Source organism: Micromys minutus (genome assembly GCF_963924665.1).
Source record: "Micromys minutus genome assembly, chromosome: 22".
NCBI lineage: Eukaryota > Metazoa > Chordata > Mammalia > Rodentia > Muridae > Micromys > Micromys minutus.
The window spans coordinates 18,322,746-18,339,695 of record NC_137957.1 but is presented as its reverse complement, the minus strand read 5'-3'; the positions used below and the strand labels follow the sequence as shown (position 1 = coordinate 18,339,695).

Here is a 16,950-nt window from a genome sequence, read left to right as displayed (position 1 = left end):
GCTGTGGGCCTTTTCCAGAGTTAGATCTAGTCCCTCCCCTGGGTCCAAAGGTTCTGATGAGCCACTGCATGATGTGGAACTTCAATAGTCCTTACCCAATGTCAGAATTGGTTTCTAACCTGGGTCTTCTGCTTCTGCTAAAACCTTTTCGAGATGCAGAACTTCCCTGTACTTCTTAGTCTAAACCAGAGTCAGATCTGGTCCTTATCCTGGGTCTACTGCTTCTGCTGAAGCCACTGCAGGATGTGAAATTTGCCAAGCGCCAACAGGCTTTACCGGAATTCAGGACTGGCTGATACCCTGCCTGGATCTTCATGGTTTTGTTGTTGTTGCTGTTTTTGTTTGTTTTCTTTTAAGCTACGGAGCCACTTAAATTTTTAATTTTACTACTGTTCAGCCTGTAAATCCTTGTTGCATATTTTCCCTGCAGATCTTCTCAGAGGTCACTCCAGTTCTTCCTATGAAGCAGAGAGCATTTCTCAGGCACTGGAGAGCAGTTTTCTGTGAGGTGTGACTAGTGTTTTGGTTTTAAAGTAATGGAGTGTGGAGGCTTGTTTTTTAACAGGTCTTTTCCCTTTTAAAAGTGGGGTGGAGAGGGGGATCAGAAGGGAGTGCACCTCTGTGAAGGCAAATGGAGGGGGGAGGGGGATGGGAATGGGGCAGGGAAAAGGGATAACATCTCAAATGTAAACACAGAGTATCTAATAAAAAAAGAGAAAAAATATACATTGCCTGTGCTTCCTTCAGTAGAAGAGACAGTGAGGCTGTTAGAGCTTGTTCCAAACTTAAATTGTCCAAAAATGTGGTCAGAAGAACAATGGAGGTACATTCTCTTTTACCTGGGTTAGAAAGGATGGGACCAAGAGGGACAAGCTCCTGTTTTACCCAGACATTGGTTAAGTACAGACTGCACAGCAGGATCCCGTTAAATACAGAGGGATTCAGGATATGGTTAAGTCTGATGGACAAATGAAAGATAGTACCAGGAATCCTGGGAATGTGCTGTAAACATTGGCTACTTTTATTTTTTTTTAAGATTTTTTTTTATGTGTATGAGCACACTGTAGCTGTCTTCCGACACCAGAAGAGGGCATCTGATCTCATTACAGATGGTTGTGAGCCACCATGTGGCTGCCAGGATTTGAACTCAGGACCTCTGCAAGAGCAGCTCTTAACTGCCGAACCATCTCTCCAGCCCCAAACATTGGCCACTTTTAACCATCATGTTAATCCTCCATTGGATACAACCCAGAGAATCACGGTAAGATCCTATTAAAGTTGCTAGTCTGACACATTCTATTTTCTATATTTTGGGCAGTCATAATTAAATGGTAGCAGTGCATTTTATTGCATACTGGGAGTGAATGTTCTTGACATGGTCATGAAATTTGTATATATCAAATTTATATTTATATATTAAATTTCTAGAAAACTCATGCCCACCTTAGACAATTTAAGATTGGCTTGTTTTTTATATCTTCTTTCCTAATTAGGCTTTAAAATATCTTTTTTTCTTATATTACTAAAAAATTTGGAGCCAGTGTGTCATATACAAATCATCACTGGGCACAACAAATTACACCAAAGCCATGACTTATCAGTTACAGGGAAGATAATTCAGAAGCTAAAAAAATATATTTTGATTCATTCTCATGAAATATTTGAGTCCAATATACCTAAAGGATTAGAGTACAAATCTATAGAAAATATACACTAATAATTAAAAACAGAAAATCGTGTATTTGTCCATATTCTAATCAATACACTTGGAGATATATTTTGTTTTGCAAGTCACATGTTTTATTACAAATTTATTTTGTGCCCAGTAGAAAAGCAAATTCTGAATCTATTTACAAGCACTATGTATTTACATATATTATATACAATGAATGAATTTAAAGGAAATTGGCAGAGAAACAACGTGTTTGGGAGAATATGCCACTGTACATGGTTTACTATCATGTTCTTTAATGTCACCGTATCTTTCCTGTAGTAATAAATACAATTCTCTATGTACACATCTTATAAAACATCTCATAAATGTATTTTTTAAAAAAAAATTCCTAAAACATCTGGTCAAAATAAAACATGCTTATATAAAAATATATCTACCTAACAGCCTTTTGGTTTTAGGTAATGTGGAACCACAGGAGTTAAGAACGAGCCTTTCGCTTTTCAAATTTAACAACTTGTCTTGAAACATCTAACACCCGTGTGAACATGGAATTAGCAGAGAAGTAATGTTCTTCGTATGTATCAAGTGATTGATCCAAAAGGGACACAGCTAAGACCAAGCTAAATACACAGAGTAATACTTTGCCTAGTTTCTGTTGAGCCCAAAGTGTGGTGAGGCATTGTCGCTAGAGCCACTAGGGACGGTGTGTGAAGTTACACTGTGGACTTATGGAAATACTGTCTTTTGTAGGTAAGCCACTGCTGACAATGAATTTTCCGAGTTTTAGACTCCAGGATTATAAAAGACGAATCAGAATAATCAAATTTTCCCTATATATAATTGCTGTAGGAACCATTTACGTTAATAGTCCTTTCCAAAAACTTGTGATCAGTTTGATGTCATCAAGGGAGGATGCACTGAGTGCTTATCTATAAAACCCAGCATCTTAATGTATGGATTAAAAACATCCGGCATTATCAATCCAAGAAACTGGTGTCTCAGAAAGGATCCTCTCAGATGAGAGGCAAAAAGACACACAACCATCTGTGTAGCCACTAAAAATGGAAGTCTGTGGGCAATGTAGCCCATTAAAAATCCGTCCTTACTTAAAACTCTACCCTTTTTAAATAAGGAATTTGTGGACTTAAATACACATTGAGTTATCCAACAAAACTTCCCACTACTGGTGACTATGCTGGTTGAGTTTGAAGAGAATACAATTAAAACCAGAGAGTTTATTTATTTGATTTTTGTTTTTTTTTTTTTTGTTTTTGTTTTTGTTTTTTGTTTTTGTTTTTTTGTTTTTTTGTTTTTTTTTTTTTTTTGAAAAGCATTTTGGTCTGCTTTTCTCACCTGGGTTCACCTAAGTGACTTGACGGGTTTACTTCTTGGCTGAAATGACACAAGCAGCGTTGAGACTGAAAGTCACTCTCTGGCATAGGTAACGTTTTCCGTACCAATTTAGAGACGTTTGCTTGTGTTTCCGGCTAAGCTCCAGCTTCCCTTCGCTACTGCTCTGACATAAATCGTCTTTCAGGTTTCCAGCCTAAAACATCCCTCTCTCACAATAACTAGAGACATGGGACAAAGGCGACTGAGGAGAGGTGACAGCTTTCAGTCACCGGGTAAGCTGATGATGACCGGGAATTGGAAGGCAAGTCATAGGCTATGCCGGCGTGGGTAAACGATACTAAGGCTTGAGTCGAGTCACAGGACCGTTTCTCAACGTCGTCCGAGTTAATGGACAACAGGCTTGGGTGTTTGGCTCTTGTCCAGAGACGCGTTTGCTTTCCCAGGTGGCCCATGTCCTCCTTAAAATGGGGATTGAAGACAATGTAGAGAAGGGGGTTGAGACATGCAGGAAGAGGGACAATCACTAGAAGTATAAATTTAATTACTTCGGGACTGATAAATGTGAGGTTCAGCAAAGAGGAGAAGGATAAGAAGGCCACAGGGCAGTAAAGGATACAGTTGGTGAAGAGCAACAGCGCAATGTGCTTCACCATGGAACAGTCCCAGAAGTTCTCCAGCTCTGCTTTCTCCAAGCTGCAGTAGAGCTTTGTGTAGGCAACGGTCATGATGAGGAAGCAGAGGGAGTTGAGCAACACGAGAGCCACCATGTAGCCCGTGGTGCTGGGGTCCCCGGAGGGCAAGGGCAGGCAGAGGGGAGAGGCATTGTATTCGCTGCCCCCTAGCAAGGGGACAGTGGCGATGGTCAGGGCCAGCAGGACGCACAGCAAAACGATCGCTTTCAGGCTACAAAGGGGAGCTTTCACTTCGAACTTTGACGAGCACTTGACAGAAAAGCCACGTTCCAGCGCGGCCAGAGTGAGCAGGAAGACGGATGATTCGGAAGCAAAAACGGACAGGAAACCAACAAGTTGGCAGCCGATCCCACCTTCCCACCGTGCACCGTGTTGAGCAAAACTGCCGAAAGTGAACGTGTCCACGAGAGCCAGCACAGCACTGGAGACCCCCATGAGTAAGTCTGCTACGGCGATTACCCCAATCAGCAGTTTTATGGAAGAGAGGTACAGAGGGGTTCTGAACACGGTGAAAGCCACCAAGGCATTACAGGAAAGCGCCAGTACTGCTGTGGTCCACACCCCGATTCGGATCAGCCAGCTGCCAAATAGATGCTCACAGGGCTTGAAGGGATCTGCGTGAGGAGGGAAGAGAAAGGCCGTATCAGACTGGGCTGACGGATGGAGCAAACTTGCCAAGAGACAGAGGTCAGTAACCACCATTGGAACCACAGTGCCTGACGGCTTTGCTCCCGCCCCTCGTGTTCTTAAACTGGTGGGAGGGCCGCCTTGGAGACCCCGTAGCACCGACCCATTGATGGCCCAGGTTCTTGTGTTTCCAGAGGACGTATAGGAAAATAGAAATGGAAAATTTCAAGCCCAAGACATAGCAGTGAAAAGCCGGATCTCCTAGATTTCTCCTAAGACCTTCTGAATGGCTTCTGTGGCTCCACAGCCCAAGAAAGAGACGCTTGGGGAAATAGGGCCATATGAGACGTCACGTGGGCAGCAGGAGTGTGCACTTCATGGACTTCTTAGGGAGCAAGGGACACATTTATTGGGAATAAATTATTAATCAGTGCCTTTCCCCGCTAAATAACCTACTGTTTCTCTCCTAGGACTAGGACAGTTTAATGAATATTCATTAAAATTCATCTATATTCTATTTGTGTGTGCTTTTTTGTTTGTTTGTTTTGTTTTTCTGTTTTAAAAGACAGGCTCTCTCTACATAGCTCTGGCCATCCTGCACCTAACTATGTAGACCAGGCTAGCCTTGAACTTTATGAAACCTGCCTGCCCCTGCCTCTCAAGTGTGGAGTAAGGTCTGAAGGTATACATCACTACACGCAGCAAGGGCAAAGTCCTAAGCATACTAAACAAGCACTTTATTCTTGGGCTAAATTTCTAGTCTCTAAATGGCCATTTATAAAGATGATCTAAATTATTAAAATGTATTAATTATGTAAAGCAAGGCTAGGGGGTACCATTCCATACTGAATAGTAATATTGCTTTTTAAATCCTATATGCCTCCAAGTACATGCTAACTCTTTAGTTTTTTTATTAGCCTGACCCAATAGTTCTCCACATTCTATTTGTGAATGGAGAATGACTCTAGGGGATAGAACCTTGTTTGTATTTCATAAGTTCTGATTATTGGACAGGGAGGCACCACGGGCCGGCAGAGATTTCCCTTCTGAAATATAGCCACAGTGGTCAAAAGCCACAGAGTTCAAGTGACCCTTGATGTCAAGGTAGTTCTGACGTCTCTCTTACCCGGGGGAGGGGAGCACTGCACCGAGTGGAGGACCTTCAGGTCATCCTCAAAGTCAAACAGGAAGTCTTCAAGGTCCCGCTCATCTGAAGGGATGAGAAACCCGGGAGGGTTAGATGGAGAGAGTCGTGGGTTGCCCTCAAGACATGAATTGTTACAAAGAGGCAAGACTTTGCTGCAGGTTGGCTAGAAAGTCCCTGGTTGATGTTCTCTTCTGTCTGCTCTGGCCCTGCTGCATCAGAGCAGGGCGAGGAAGAACCCATAGCGCTAGGTTAAGATACCAGAGCCCTTTGATCCCGCTGGGCCCAGGAGCTTGTGATGGTCTTAAGTTTCCCAGCGCAGGAAGCGCATCCTATCCAGTTTTCTGGAGACTGAAGATGCGCCTCAGTGGTAGAATATTTGCTTAGCATGCTCAAAGGCCCAGGTTTGATCTCCAGTACCTTTTAGAAACAAAAACGGAGAGAGGAGCAACCCCGTTTTCTAACATTGAAATAGCTACTACAGTGGGAATATCCTAGGCCACTTTCTCTGACCACAAGATGAGAAATCAGTTTTGGCGGTCCTTGGGGGATTCTGTGTTACAAAGACAAAGTAATGAAGGGTGAATGGTTTAGGTAACTATCAAGAGAAAGTTGTAATTTGATACATTTCCTAATGAGACACATTTTCTTGGTTTTGTGTGAGACTTGGGAATCAATATTCTCCTCTCTCTCTCTCTCTCTCTCTCTCTCTCTCTCTCTCTCTTTGTATGTGGGTGCATATGATCATGTGATACTCAAATGAACACGTGAGGGTGTTGTAGATAGGTGTTGGGTTACCCTGTTACATCCCTTCTTTATCTTCTGAGACAGGGTCTCTTACTCTCACACATTCTACTGGGCTGGCTGCCCATCAAATGCTAGCCATTTCTCTGTTTACCTCATAACACTAAGAGTATAGCTATCAACTGCCACTACCACCACCACCATCATCATCATTACTGTTGTTGTTTAATGTGGGTGTTGGAGGTCTGAACTCAGATCTTCTAACTCAGCCACCTCCTGGGCTCTGGAACCAGTGATTTGTCAAAAAAACAAAACAAAACAAAAACCCTCCTGTGTCGTTCTAAAGTGTGGCTCACGGCTGAGAATCGCCCATCTTGAAAATGAATTCCATGAAGGACATTAGTGTTATAATGTAGTCCCCAGGGCTGATGTAGTGTCTGGAAGATAATGAGCTCTAGGCTTTTAAATTTTAAGGTTTTCATGAGTAAATGCAGAAGAGGTTAGAGCTGATGGGGCAGGAAGAGCTGAAACCAAAGGAAGAGAGCGGTACGTGCTGTGTGACCCAAAACAAGCAAGCAAGCAAACAAAGAGATGAACAGAGAAGGCTGTTAGCTCTTTCAAGTGATAGGTATGTGGACAGGAAATTACACTTTGGAATCAACAAATCACTCAGGCCCTAAGAATGAGAAGCTATCCTGTTGGACTTTGTGCAAACTCGCAAGGTTGGCATCGAGTGGAGGGGGCGCTGCCCAAGGCGCCTCCTCTTTCCCACAGGTGTGGAGATGCATTGCTTTCTGTTTAAGTAACGTCTTACTGCAAGGAAAGCCAGGGCTCTGCAGACGTGATCTCATCCCGCCTTCCTGACAGATACCCCTGTGGGGGACCAGGAGAACATGATTTAGAATTAGTTGCTCGAGAAAATGAATTCTTAGGCCCTTCTCCGGGAATACGGGGGGCGGGGGGAATTGCAAATGTCTGCCTACACACTCACCCCCTTTCTCCAGGCCAGAAAAGTAAGCATGTTTTTTTATTTTTTTTTCTCTTGCAGGGAGAGAAGAACAGGAAAATATTTGGAAAAGGATAAGAGCCTTTAAAAAAACATGGACATATTGATATAGTGATTGCCTCCGAGCACTGCGTATACCAAGGATGATCTAAGTATAAATAAAAATGCCAAGATTTACCCACGGAACGGGTGGCAATTCTTCTGTCTTTGGGAGTCGGTACAGAATAAGATGGACCCTTCCTTTGCTCATTTGCTGGGTGATTACACAGGGACTCCTAAATTTCTTTTCATGACTTTGCTGACTACAGTTTCCTCCCCACGACATCAGTTCTCACCTTGTGCTTGAAATAAGCCCGCGTCTTTCTTATGAAGGTCGTCCACACTGCTGCTGTCTTCTTTGTTCCACTGATTAGAAACTTTATGGCCATTCTCACAGGCCCCAAACGCACAGCACTGGTAAGCATAAGGCATTTCTATCACCCTTCACAGAAAGGAGACAAGACACATAACATAAGAACAATGGGTCATGAATTACACACCACCCAAAAGATAAGTTGTTGGCACAATGGTGGTCATTCTAGTAACACTTAGAACTGCAGTTATTAAAATTTACCATCATCAAGTGTTTATAAGTGTGGAAGTGATGGGAGTTAAATGATCAAAAATTTCTATAATAAAATGGTTTATAAAGTGAATGGTAGGAAAATTATGGCGAAACTAATGTTAAGTAACTAAAATATATCCTAACGTTCTATGCATGCTTAGCTCCTAATTAACTTAAATGATGTAAGACATAGCCTAGAAACAAACAACATAAAATGTTGCCTAAGGTGGCATTTTTAAAATGGACTTTTTTTCTCTTTCGTACTATCTTTTGGGTATTTTTTTTTTATTACTTTCTTTATTTTAAAATATGCAGACAGGATAGTGGTTTAATTGACAGAACCTTTAAGATGTTCCCTTATTGTTAATCAGCATAGCAGTTTTAAAGGGCACTACTTCCTCAAACAAGTATTCATTTAGCCCATTTTATTAGAACATACACATGCTTGGAGAATGAAAAATTGTAAACGGGAGCCCAGCACTGTTGCAATGTGGTTAAATTACATGGCCCACTATCTACCCCATTGATCAGTGCTTTTAAAACTCTTTCCATGGGCTCTGGGATCCCAGGAAGCATCTCTGAGAGGGAAAGAAAATGTGGTCGGAAGATAGTTTTCCACTCCAGGCTTGTCCTCACAGTGTCCCAGGGGTGGGGACTGAGGGCATGAAATGCAATTAAAACGGGTCTCATGACCTCATCATCTTAGGAACCACTAGAACCTATCTGTTCTTTCACACGAGCACACATGTATCTTGTTCATTTTAATGACAAACTCACTTGAGCTCTGGGAAGTTTGCAGATGGTATCAGGCTCTGTAAGGCACGGTTCCCTGTTAACTTTAAGTGAGTTAAACCACGGAACCCAGTCACAGGGAACGAAGACAGGAGGTTGGATGACAGGTCCCTGCAGAACATCAAACAGTTGGCTTTTAAGTAGTTTGCATCGGCATAAAATGCACATGCTTACGAAAACAACCCAACGATGACCACACTGCTCGATAAAAAAAACCTTCTAAGTAGCTCCTTCCTTTTAATGGTAGAGCTAACCGTGTTGGCTTTTCTATTTACCATCAGAACTGTAGAGGGACATGTTTTGGATGCACCAAAATTGTTCTGTATTTGGCCTCATTTTGCCAAGTAGGTGCATCTAAAATCAAGGGGAAATACACATTTATTTGAAAACACATAGGAAGGATTAGTAAAAAGCTTAGCAGTTGATTCTACCCCTCTCCCCTTCTGTCAGAGCATGGAGAAGCTGGAGAGAAGAAATGAATTCTCCTCTTATTACACTCAGCCTGATTTCTCAGTTGTCTCGCAGTGACCCCCTTAAGAGCTCCCTGGAGGAACAGAGCATCTTCCCTGGCCAGGAAGCAACTCTAGGCAGGGAGAACACGGTATGCTGGCTGTGCATTGTGGGTGACTTCAGACAGCAAACATTTTCATGAATGCAATGGTCCCTAATTATTGGAAAACATCTCATAAACAATAAGGGAATACTCACAGCTTTACCAGAGACGGCAACGTAGAAAAAGCATTGGGGTGAATGATGGCAATTTTATTCCATGCTAAGTTCCTGTTTGTGTTTTAAAAACAAATGAGATTACGTTAAAAAGAACACTCAAGATTTTATCGTACCTATCCAGTATCTACCCAGTGTAATTCCTAGTTAAACGAGGAAGAGCTGGCTCATCAAATTCTCCTGCAAGTAAAGATATAACGGCCTATAATCACTAAAGACAGAACTTTAAATCAAATTAAATAAGCAGAGACACTTCTGAGAAAATTCTCACCAAAAGATACAGATACATAATTTCCTGACCGAGTTATAGAAAAAATAGAGGAAAACTTATATTAGAAGTAAAATCTTTCAAAGCATGGGAAAATACTTTATGGAGAAATGAAATCTACCTGTCCATACATATATGTCAAAGTAAAGATGATTGAACAAGAATAAAATCCTTCTCCAGACAATTCTTGTCAGACACAAGAACTTCCATATTTAAAAAAAAAATGAACTCTGAATTTAAGACCTCTCCTTTCCTCTCCCCCTTCCTTTCTTCCTTCCTTGGTGCTGGGAATCACAGTCAGAGCCTTGCAAATATCAGAAAGTTTTCTATGGAGATTTTTATTTTTGAAATGCCTAACACATTAAGATAGGTAAGAAGCAGACACTGGAGAAAATCAGAAATGATCAGAGTCAACGTTTCTCAGGTTTGAATAAGTGCATGACGCTGGGCTTCTGAGTAACTTCAGGTGAATTGAATTCACAGAACAGTCAAACTCTCATGGAATGGTTTCTAAAGGGGATTTTCCTCTCGTCCTATAAATGTGGCAGCCAGAACACTGTCGCAGGTGTCTTTCTATGAATGTCGTCTGCCATGTGTTTGGAGACAGGGTCTCTCACTGAGCTTCGTGGGGCTAGGCTGGCCAACCGGCAAACCCCAAGGCTCTAACCTGCCCCTGTCCTCCCTGGGCTGGGATAACAAGTGTGTGAGAATTCACCAGACCTTTCACGCGCGTCTAGGAATTGAACATGGGTTCTCAGGCTTGAACTACTTTCAACATTTTAAGTCATAAAACAAAATTAAATATTTACATATCGATTGCCCTAGAGACAGAAGCACTTTCTAGCATTGTACTGAAACTGAAACCATGGTAGGTTTGCTAAGACACAGGTTCCCAGGCTGTGTTCTCCAGGTTCCAGACAGGAGCCTTGTGCAGGCCTTTGAACAGGTTGGCCTATTTTTTTTTTTTTTTTTTTTTTTTGTTGTTGTTGATGTTTTTTGTTTTATAAATAAAGGATGCATTTGAAAGGATTGGTTGAGAACATAATCACAAATTTGCTACTCCTATTTTTTCATTTTTAAAATTTATATCTTGAGACAAGGTCTTACTATGTAGCCCTGGCTGGTTTGGAACGGGCTGAGCAGACCAGCCTGGTCTCAAAGTCACAGAGATCTACTTGCCTCTGTCTTACTGCTTCTAAATTTCTCCCTGGAAATTGTGAAGGGCAACATATTTGTATTTCCTTGTTTTTAAATAACAAGACAAATGTACAGTAACACAACAGTAAAAGAGATCGATCGTGGAGGTCCAACAGAGAGAGAAGCAGTGGGCGCTGAGGGAGGGAGTGAGGAGGTACTCACAGAGATCGGAGGTTGAACAGATGCTCAAAAGTGCTGCCTTTAATTTCATAGATCTCATTCTGCCTCAGGTCACTGAAAAGAAAGAGTCCCAAAGACGGTGGCTGTCAGAAGAGTCTTCAGAGAACCTTTGACACTAGGGTTACATGTCCTAAATCAAAGGAGCTGAGGAAATGTGGTGGTCTCCCGGGTAGTGTGACTATCTCCAAGCAAGAGATTGGGTTCTGGTTCATAAATACCACCGCAGTTTTTACCTTCACCTAAGTACTGCCTCTCTTTCAAGAGAAGCTGGTTATCTCAAGGGAGTCTAGAACAGTACCTACATACATTGTCACCATCCCGGGGGAAAAATAGTGATGGCTTAACATGCAGGAAGGCTCAGCTTCTGTCCCCAGCACTGCATAAATTAGTGATAGTGATAGTGTGTGTCTGTAACCCTAGCCCCCAGGCAGTGGGAAAAGGAGGCTCAGAAGCTCAGGGTCATCCTTGGCTATGAGGCCAGCCTGGGATACATGAGAGCTTCTCTCAAAAGACAAAACAAAACAGGGACCCTTGAGAAGATTTCATCTGTAAATGTGCTTGCCAGACAAGTCTGTTAACTTTGAGTTTGATTTACCCTGATCCTTAGAACAGGAGAAAAGATGGAAGGAGAGAACTTACTTCACAAAGTTATCTTTTGATTTCAAACATGTGTGGCTTTGTACATCAGCACCTGTTCTCTCTGTCTCTTTGTCTCTCTGTCTCTCTGTCTCTCTCTCTCCCTCTCTCTCTCTCTCTTTCTCTCTCTCTCTCTCTCTGACACACACACACACACACACACACACACACACACACACACACACACACTCTATTACCACCACCACCATCAGCACCAGCAACACAAAAACATTTGAGAACATGTTTCTTTCACAGTTTCCTAAGCCCTCAGTGTATTCATGAAAGGTCATCTGAAGGGTCCAATATATTTTTAATTACATATTTGTGTGTGAGCACGTGAGAGCTGCTATGTGTGAAGGCCCGAGGAGCTGGACCCATCGCCCTGGGCATACACATGGTTGAGAGCGAACCAGTGTGTTATTGGAGGCCAAACTCTGGTCTCTGAAGAGTGTTACTATGTGTTCTTAACTTCTGAACCAACCATCTTTCTATTGCCTCAAATCTTTACACTTTAGGAAATGAATGTATATTTTCTTCCTTCATCACCCGAAGGCTGTGAGAGACAACCTAAGTGTGAAATGGAGAGGTGGTTGACGTGGTTCTTATAAAAATGGAAGCGTGACCAACCACAAAGCGACATGGCTAACATCTTTGTGGATGTAGTTAAAACTCCAAAAGGATCTATGGCACCATCAGTGACAAACGCGTCATCTTCTGTGGGACAAACCCAAGTTTTTGTCATATTCAGAAGTAGCACCACCAACTGGAGTGGGAGTTTTGTTGTATTTGAAAAGGACAAGAGAACTTAGCCCGTGTGACATACACCTGTCATTGAGCTCTTGGGAGACAGAGACAGGAAGGCACAGGAAGAGGGAGATCGAGGCCAGTCTGGGTTACATGAGACCTTGTCTGCGTAAAAAAGGAAAAGTGCCCAAGCTCAGACTCACCCAATTCCCTATTACACTGAGCTAGGAGAAAACGGAAGACACTGTAGATGGATGAGAAAAGCACTATTACCCAACTTTCCAGGCACACTCCACCTCACTGCCAGTAAGGACCAGCGTGGAGTAAACCAGTAACCCCGAACAATAGGAATTTGGGCTTCTGACTATTTGCTGAGTTACTTAAAGTCTTTCAAAGACGTACATTTTCTGAAGCTTCTGGCAGCCTGACAAACTGGGTAAGTCTTCGAGCAGGTTATAAGACAAATCTCTGGAAAGAAAAAGGTGCAGAAGAGAAAAATCTGTTACACATTAATCTTAAGGAAATGCTTCTTCCTCTTCTTTTCAAAGCCCTCAAGATGTTATGTGCCTCAAAGGCAGACTCTGGACAATCCCACAGCCCTGACAAGCAGCAGGTAGACACAGGCATTAGTGGATTAGGCAAGGGGCTCAAATATTTACTGAAATGTAAGTTAAACTTCTCTAATTGATTTAAATAATTTACTTAGTGAACTTATTTATTTTGTTAGTGAACATCTACAATGTTCAAGCTCTTATCTTACTGAAATGAATACAGATTAAAGTAACTGTGCCCTGTCTCTGGAAACAACTATTCTCTCTACAGCTAACACAACTCAGTGCTGGTTCTTTTCTAATCAACTTAAAAACAAAACCCAACCATTCAAAACATAGCACTAACTTTGAAATCAATCACTAGGAGGAGGGAGTCTAAGAGAGGCTTCAGCCAAAACCCAACAAATTACAGAATAACAAAAACATCTGGACACATTTATACTATAATATAAACTAATCTAAACAAGCCATGGTAATTTGCAGAAAGTTTTCAAAAAAGAAAGAAAACTAGTAGATTAAGTAATATAGAGGTAAAAAAAAATCTTGTCTCATGTTTTAGAAGTTATCAACTAATCAACTAACCATTTCACACTTGATTCTAACTCTTAAAACCACCAAAAACAACTGGAAAAAAAATCAGTATTATTTTCTAAGAGGTTTTAAATTGCTCTATCCTTATAACTGATCAATTTATCCTATTATAATTTATCCGACATTTATTGAATGAGTGGGGTTTATATAGGAAGGCTTCAATTATTGTATATAAATAATTCAGATGAAGCTGTCTGTAGCACACATCTGTATTTTACATACAAGTTTGTATCTAAGCACTAGGGGTTTGAACGACTACCCCCTAAAACAAACAAAAAACAAACGGACCAAAACAAACAAGCAAAAAGTCTGTACATCCATGCAGACGAGACCTGTTTAACCATATGTCATGTTGTTGAAAAGGAGTGACTTATGAAAATGTGCACATATATTATCAAGGAGGATATATTGATATGATAATAATGATGACATTCATTAATTCAGACTGCTCCGGGAGACCATTGTCTCTTATGTTTATATTGTGTAGCCCAGGCAGTTGTTGAACTTAGGCTCTTCCTGCCTCAGCCTCCTCAGGAACGGGGATCACAGGTTGAACCATCAGATCCAGCCTCCTCATCCTTACGCAGGTCTCAGGAGGGAGGATATGAAACCTTGAACACAAGGACACAGTACCGCATTTTCTACCTTCTGCCTAACAAGTCCAGGGTTCGTGTGGAGCAAGCATTCCTTATGTTGGCACCATGTTCATAGCTTTACTTAAATTTATCCCTGGGATCACCCCATGACAGCGACACTGTGGGTATCCTCATACCTTGGGATGACTTCTGTAAGAATTTCAGCTAGTGAGTGAAAAAGACATGTGGCTTAAATAGTGGAGTAGGTGGTTTTTATGAAGGTAAAGCAAGAGGGGGAGAATGCACACTCACAATAAATTCTCATGTGCTGACCACCACCACCACCAACAGCGGAGTAGAACTTCCCAAAGACCCTATAGTAGAGATCAAGGCCCTGGGTTCTGGTCTCAAAATCAATAGGTTTCTCTTGGTGAATGTCCTGGTCTGAGCACTTATTGTTTCGTTTTGTTTTTCTTCTTAAAAGAGACGATGCCTGGCTACGTCACAAAGAACGAATGAGCTGTGTAGGTGGAACTTTGAAAATGGCGACGCACCATCATGAAGCACTCAGGTGCACATATACATATTTCAAGTTCCAAGCAGAAGGAGTAGCATCTTTTCCTGCTTGCTTACTTGCTTGAGACAGACTTGTTACTTACTGCTCCTTAGCCCAGATTGCACTGTAGCCCAATCTGGTCTCCGACCTGTGGTCCTTCTACCTGATTTTCCTAACTGCTAAGACTACAGGAGAGATTCAGCGGTGACATGTACTGGCTGCTCTCGGCGAAGCGCAATCAATATCTGAGATTGTCATCTGACCCCAACATTATGGGACGTTATTAGGACGTTATCACACCAACACTATGTGAACACGCCTATACAAGATACAAGTAAACAAAGGGAAAATCCCGTTGCTTTCTTGAAGCATGACTTTGACCAGTGTGTCCAGGATTCTCAGTTCCTTAGAGAAATGTGGGCTAGAAGTTCAAGGCTTGCTTTAGACTTCCTTCCTTCAGACACGTGTGACTGACAAAGCTTCAGCGTGCTGCCACTGCACACAGTCATCTGCAGTGACAGGGTAGTCTGGGGACCACGAGGAAGGGCAGAGTCAACCACGCAGCAGACAGCCCCATTCCACACAGCATCTGCACTGGGCTGGTTCAGCTGCCAAGAGAAGCTAATGCTGATATAACAGTTGGCTGACTGATTGTGACAGACTTCTATTCCACGAGAGAAGAACCGTTTTAGAAGAGATCTCGTGTCCTTTTCATGGGTCCCACTGATGCTCGAGAGGACAAGGGGGTTGAGTGGGGTTCACAGGGGGGAAAAAAAGCAAAATGTCAAAAGTTATTCGAATCCCTGTAAACTACTTTTTAGGAAACATGGGAAAGGCAGGGGCAAATGCGATTGGAGGCAACAGTAATGACATTCAAGCTGATTTGCCACCAGATGGAACAGTAGAACACACTATCTGTAACTGTACCAAAAAAATGTTTAGTCTCCCTATCAAAGTTGGTGCCTGTCTGATACTTTTATTTTTGACATTAATATTGGGCTGTTGGTCCATTAAGCTATTTTATTCTACTCTGAGAAACCTTTAGAAAGAGGAAATGCAGGGTTTTTTTTTGTTTGTTTGTTTTTTTGGTTTTGCTTGTTCACATTCATTTTCTGAAGGGAAATGTATACCAACTACAACTCTAATGGTCAGCTGTTTACCCTCAAAAACAAAGATCATGGTTACCAGAGTAACAGCTGGGGGTCTGGCACAAAGGAGGCAAAGGAGGAACCATGACCTCCTGGGGACCTGCAAGGAAAAAACTTTCTCCTCATTTCCAAGGACTGTTGAGATACTGTCTGCCATTTTTACCCCTAAATGGAAGTTTCCTGTTTATACAACATTATTGCCTTACTGATACGTACAGCACTTGGAGATTAGGTAAGTGATCACAGACGGCTTGGGGAAGAGATGAGATCTTTGCTCCAGTTAAAGTCCTGTTAAAACACAAGCCAGACATGATTCTTTCATTCCCATATCATGTACTGACATATTCTGATTCATGGATGTTGTTGAGGTTGATCAGCTCCAAAGTTGATGCATGTTCTGGGAGGAGCTAAGGGTCTACTCAAATACTCACAGACTTTCCAGGGTGGTAGTTCCCGTTAAGTCAGGAAATTCAGTAATTTGGGAGGCGCCATTCAAAGTCCTAGGAGAAATATGTAAGTGTTACTTGGGGAAGATTCTAGAAAGGGCTCACTTTTACTACCAGTGTCCCCCTAATGTCCTAGCTGTAGCACTCATTTGGCCTTGGCAGCAATAAGTCTGAGTGGAGGCAGCATTTAAGAGCAATAGATACTCACAGTGTTCTCAGTTCAGGTAAATGTTGAAAAGCAGATATTCCAACAAACTGGATGGGATTGTCGTAGAAATGTCTGAAAGATCCAAACACCAATGGGTTATAATAGAGCTGACGGTCAAGAGGAATATGTATTTCAACAAATATACAACGTGCATTTGTTGTGTTTACTGATTACTGTACATCCTTATTACTCAGTGTCAAGTGAATATTAAGTGTTTCCACTCACACTTTGAGACTGTTCATTCATTCATTCATTCATTCATCCATTCATTCATTTGTGTGTGCTTGCCACAGTGTATTTGTGGGAGTGTGAGGACAACTTGTGGAATCAAGGTCTTTCTGTGTAAGGCTAAGTTGTGGATGTGGGCTCCCAGCATCAAACTCAAGTTCTTAGGCTGAGAGGCAAGGGCCTCTGCCAACTGAACTGCCTCATTAGCTTGCTTTCTGAGGTTTTTGGGTAAAGAATCATTTCTATATGAAATTTAAAG

The 16,950-nt window shown here is 42.0% G+C and overlaps 1 protein-coding gene across 1 annotated transcript in view; it reads right to left on the bottom strand.

The window, feature by feature from the left end:
* Nucleotides 1–3,246: 3,246 nt before the first annotated feature.
* LGR5 (leucine rich repeat containing G protein-coupled receptor 5) overlaps nt 3,247–16,950 on the bottom strand; it is a gene marked incomplete at both ends in the record, with an annotated part of 113,478 nt that continues 99,774 nt past the window's right edge. The window contains 10 exons of the mRNA XM_080934993.1: nt 3,247–4,334; nt 5,474–5,557; nt 7,577–7,722; nt 8,623–8,748; nt 9,346–9,417; nt 10,991–11,062; nt 12,791–12,856; nt 16,026–16,097; nt 16,241–16,309; nt 16,464–16,535. Coding sequence (XP_080791119.1) covers nt 3,247–4,334; nt 5,474–5,557; nt 7,577–7,722; nt 8,623–8,748; nt 9,346–9,417; nt 10,991–11,062; nt 12,791–12,856; nt 16,026–16,097; nt 16,241–16,309; nt 16,464–16,535 — 1,867 coding nt within the window. The remainder of the gene's footprint in view (nt 4,335–5,473; nt 5,558–7,576; nt 7,723–8,622; nt 8,749–9,345; nt 9,418–10,990; nt 11,063–12,790; nt 12,857–16,025; nt 16,098–16,240; nt 16,310–16,463; nt 16,536–16,950) is intronic.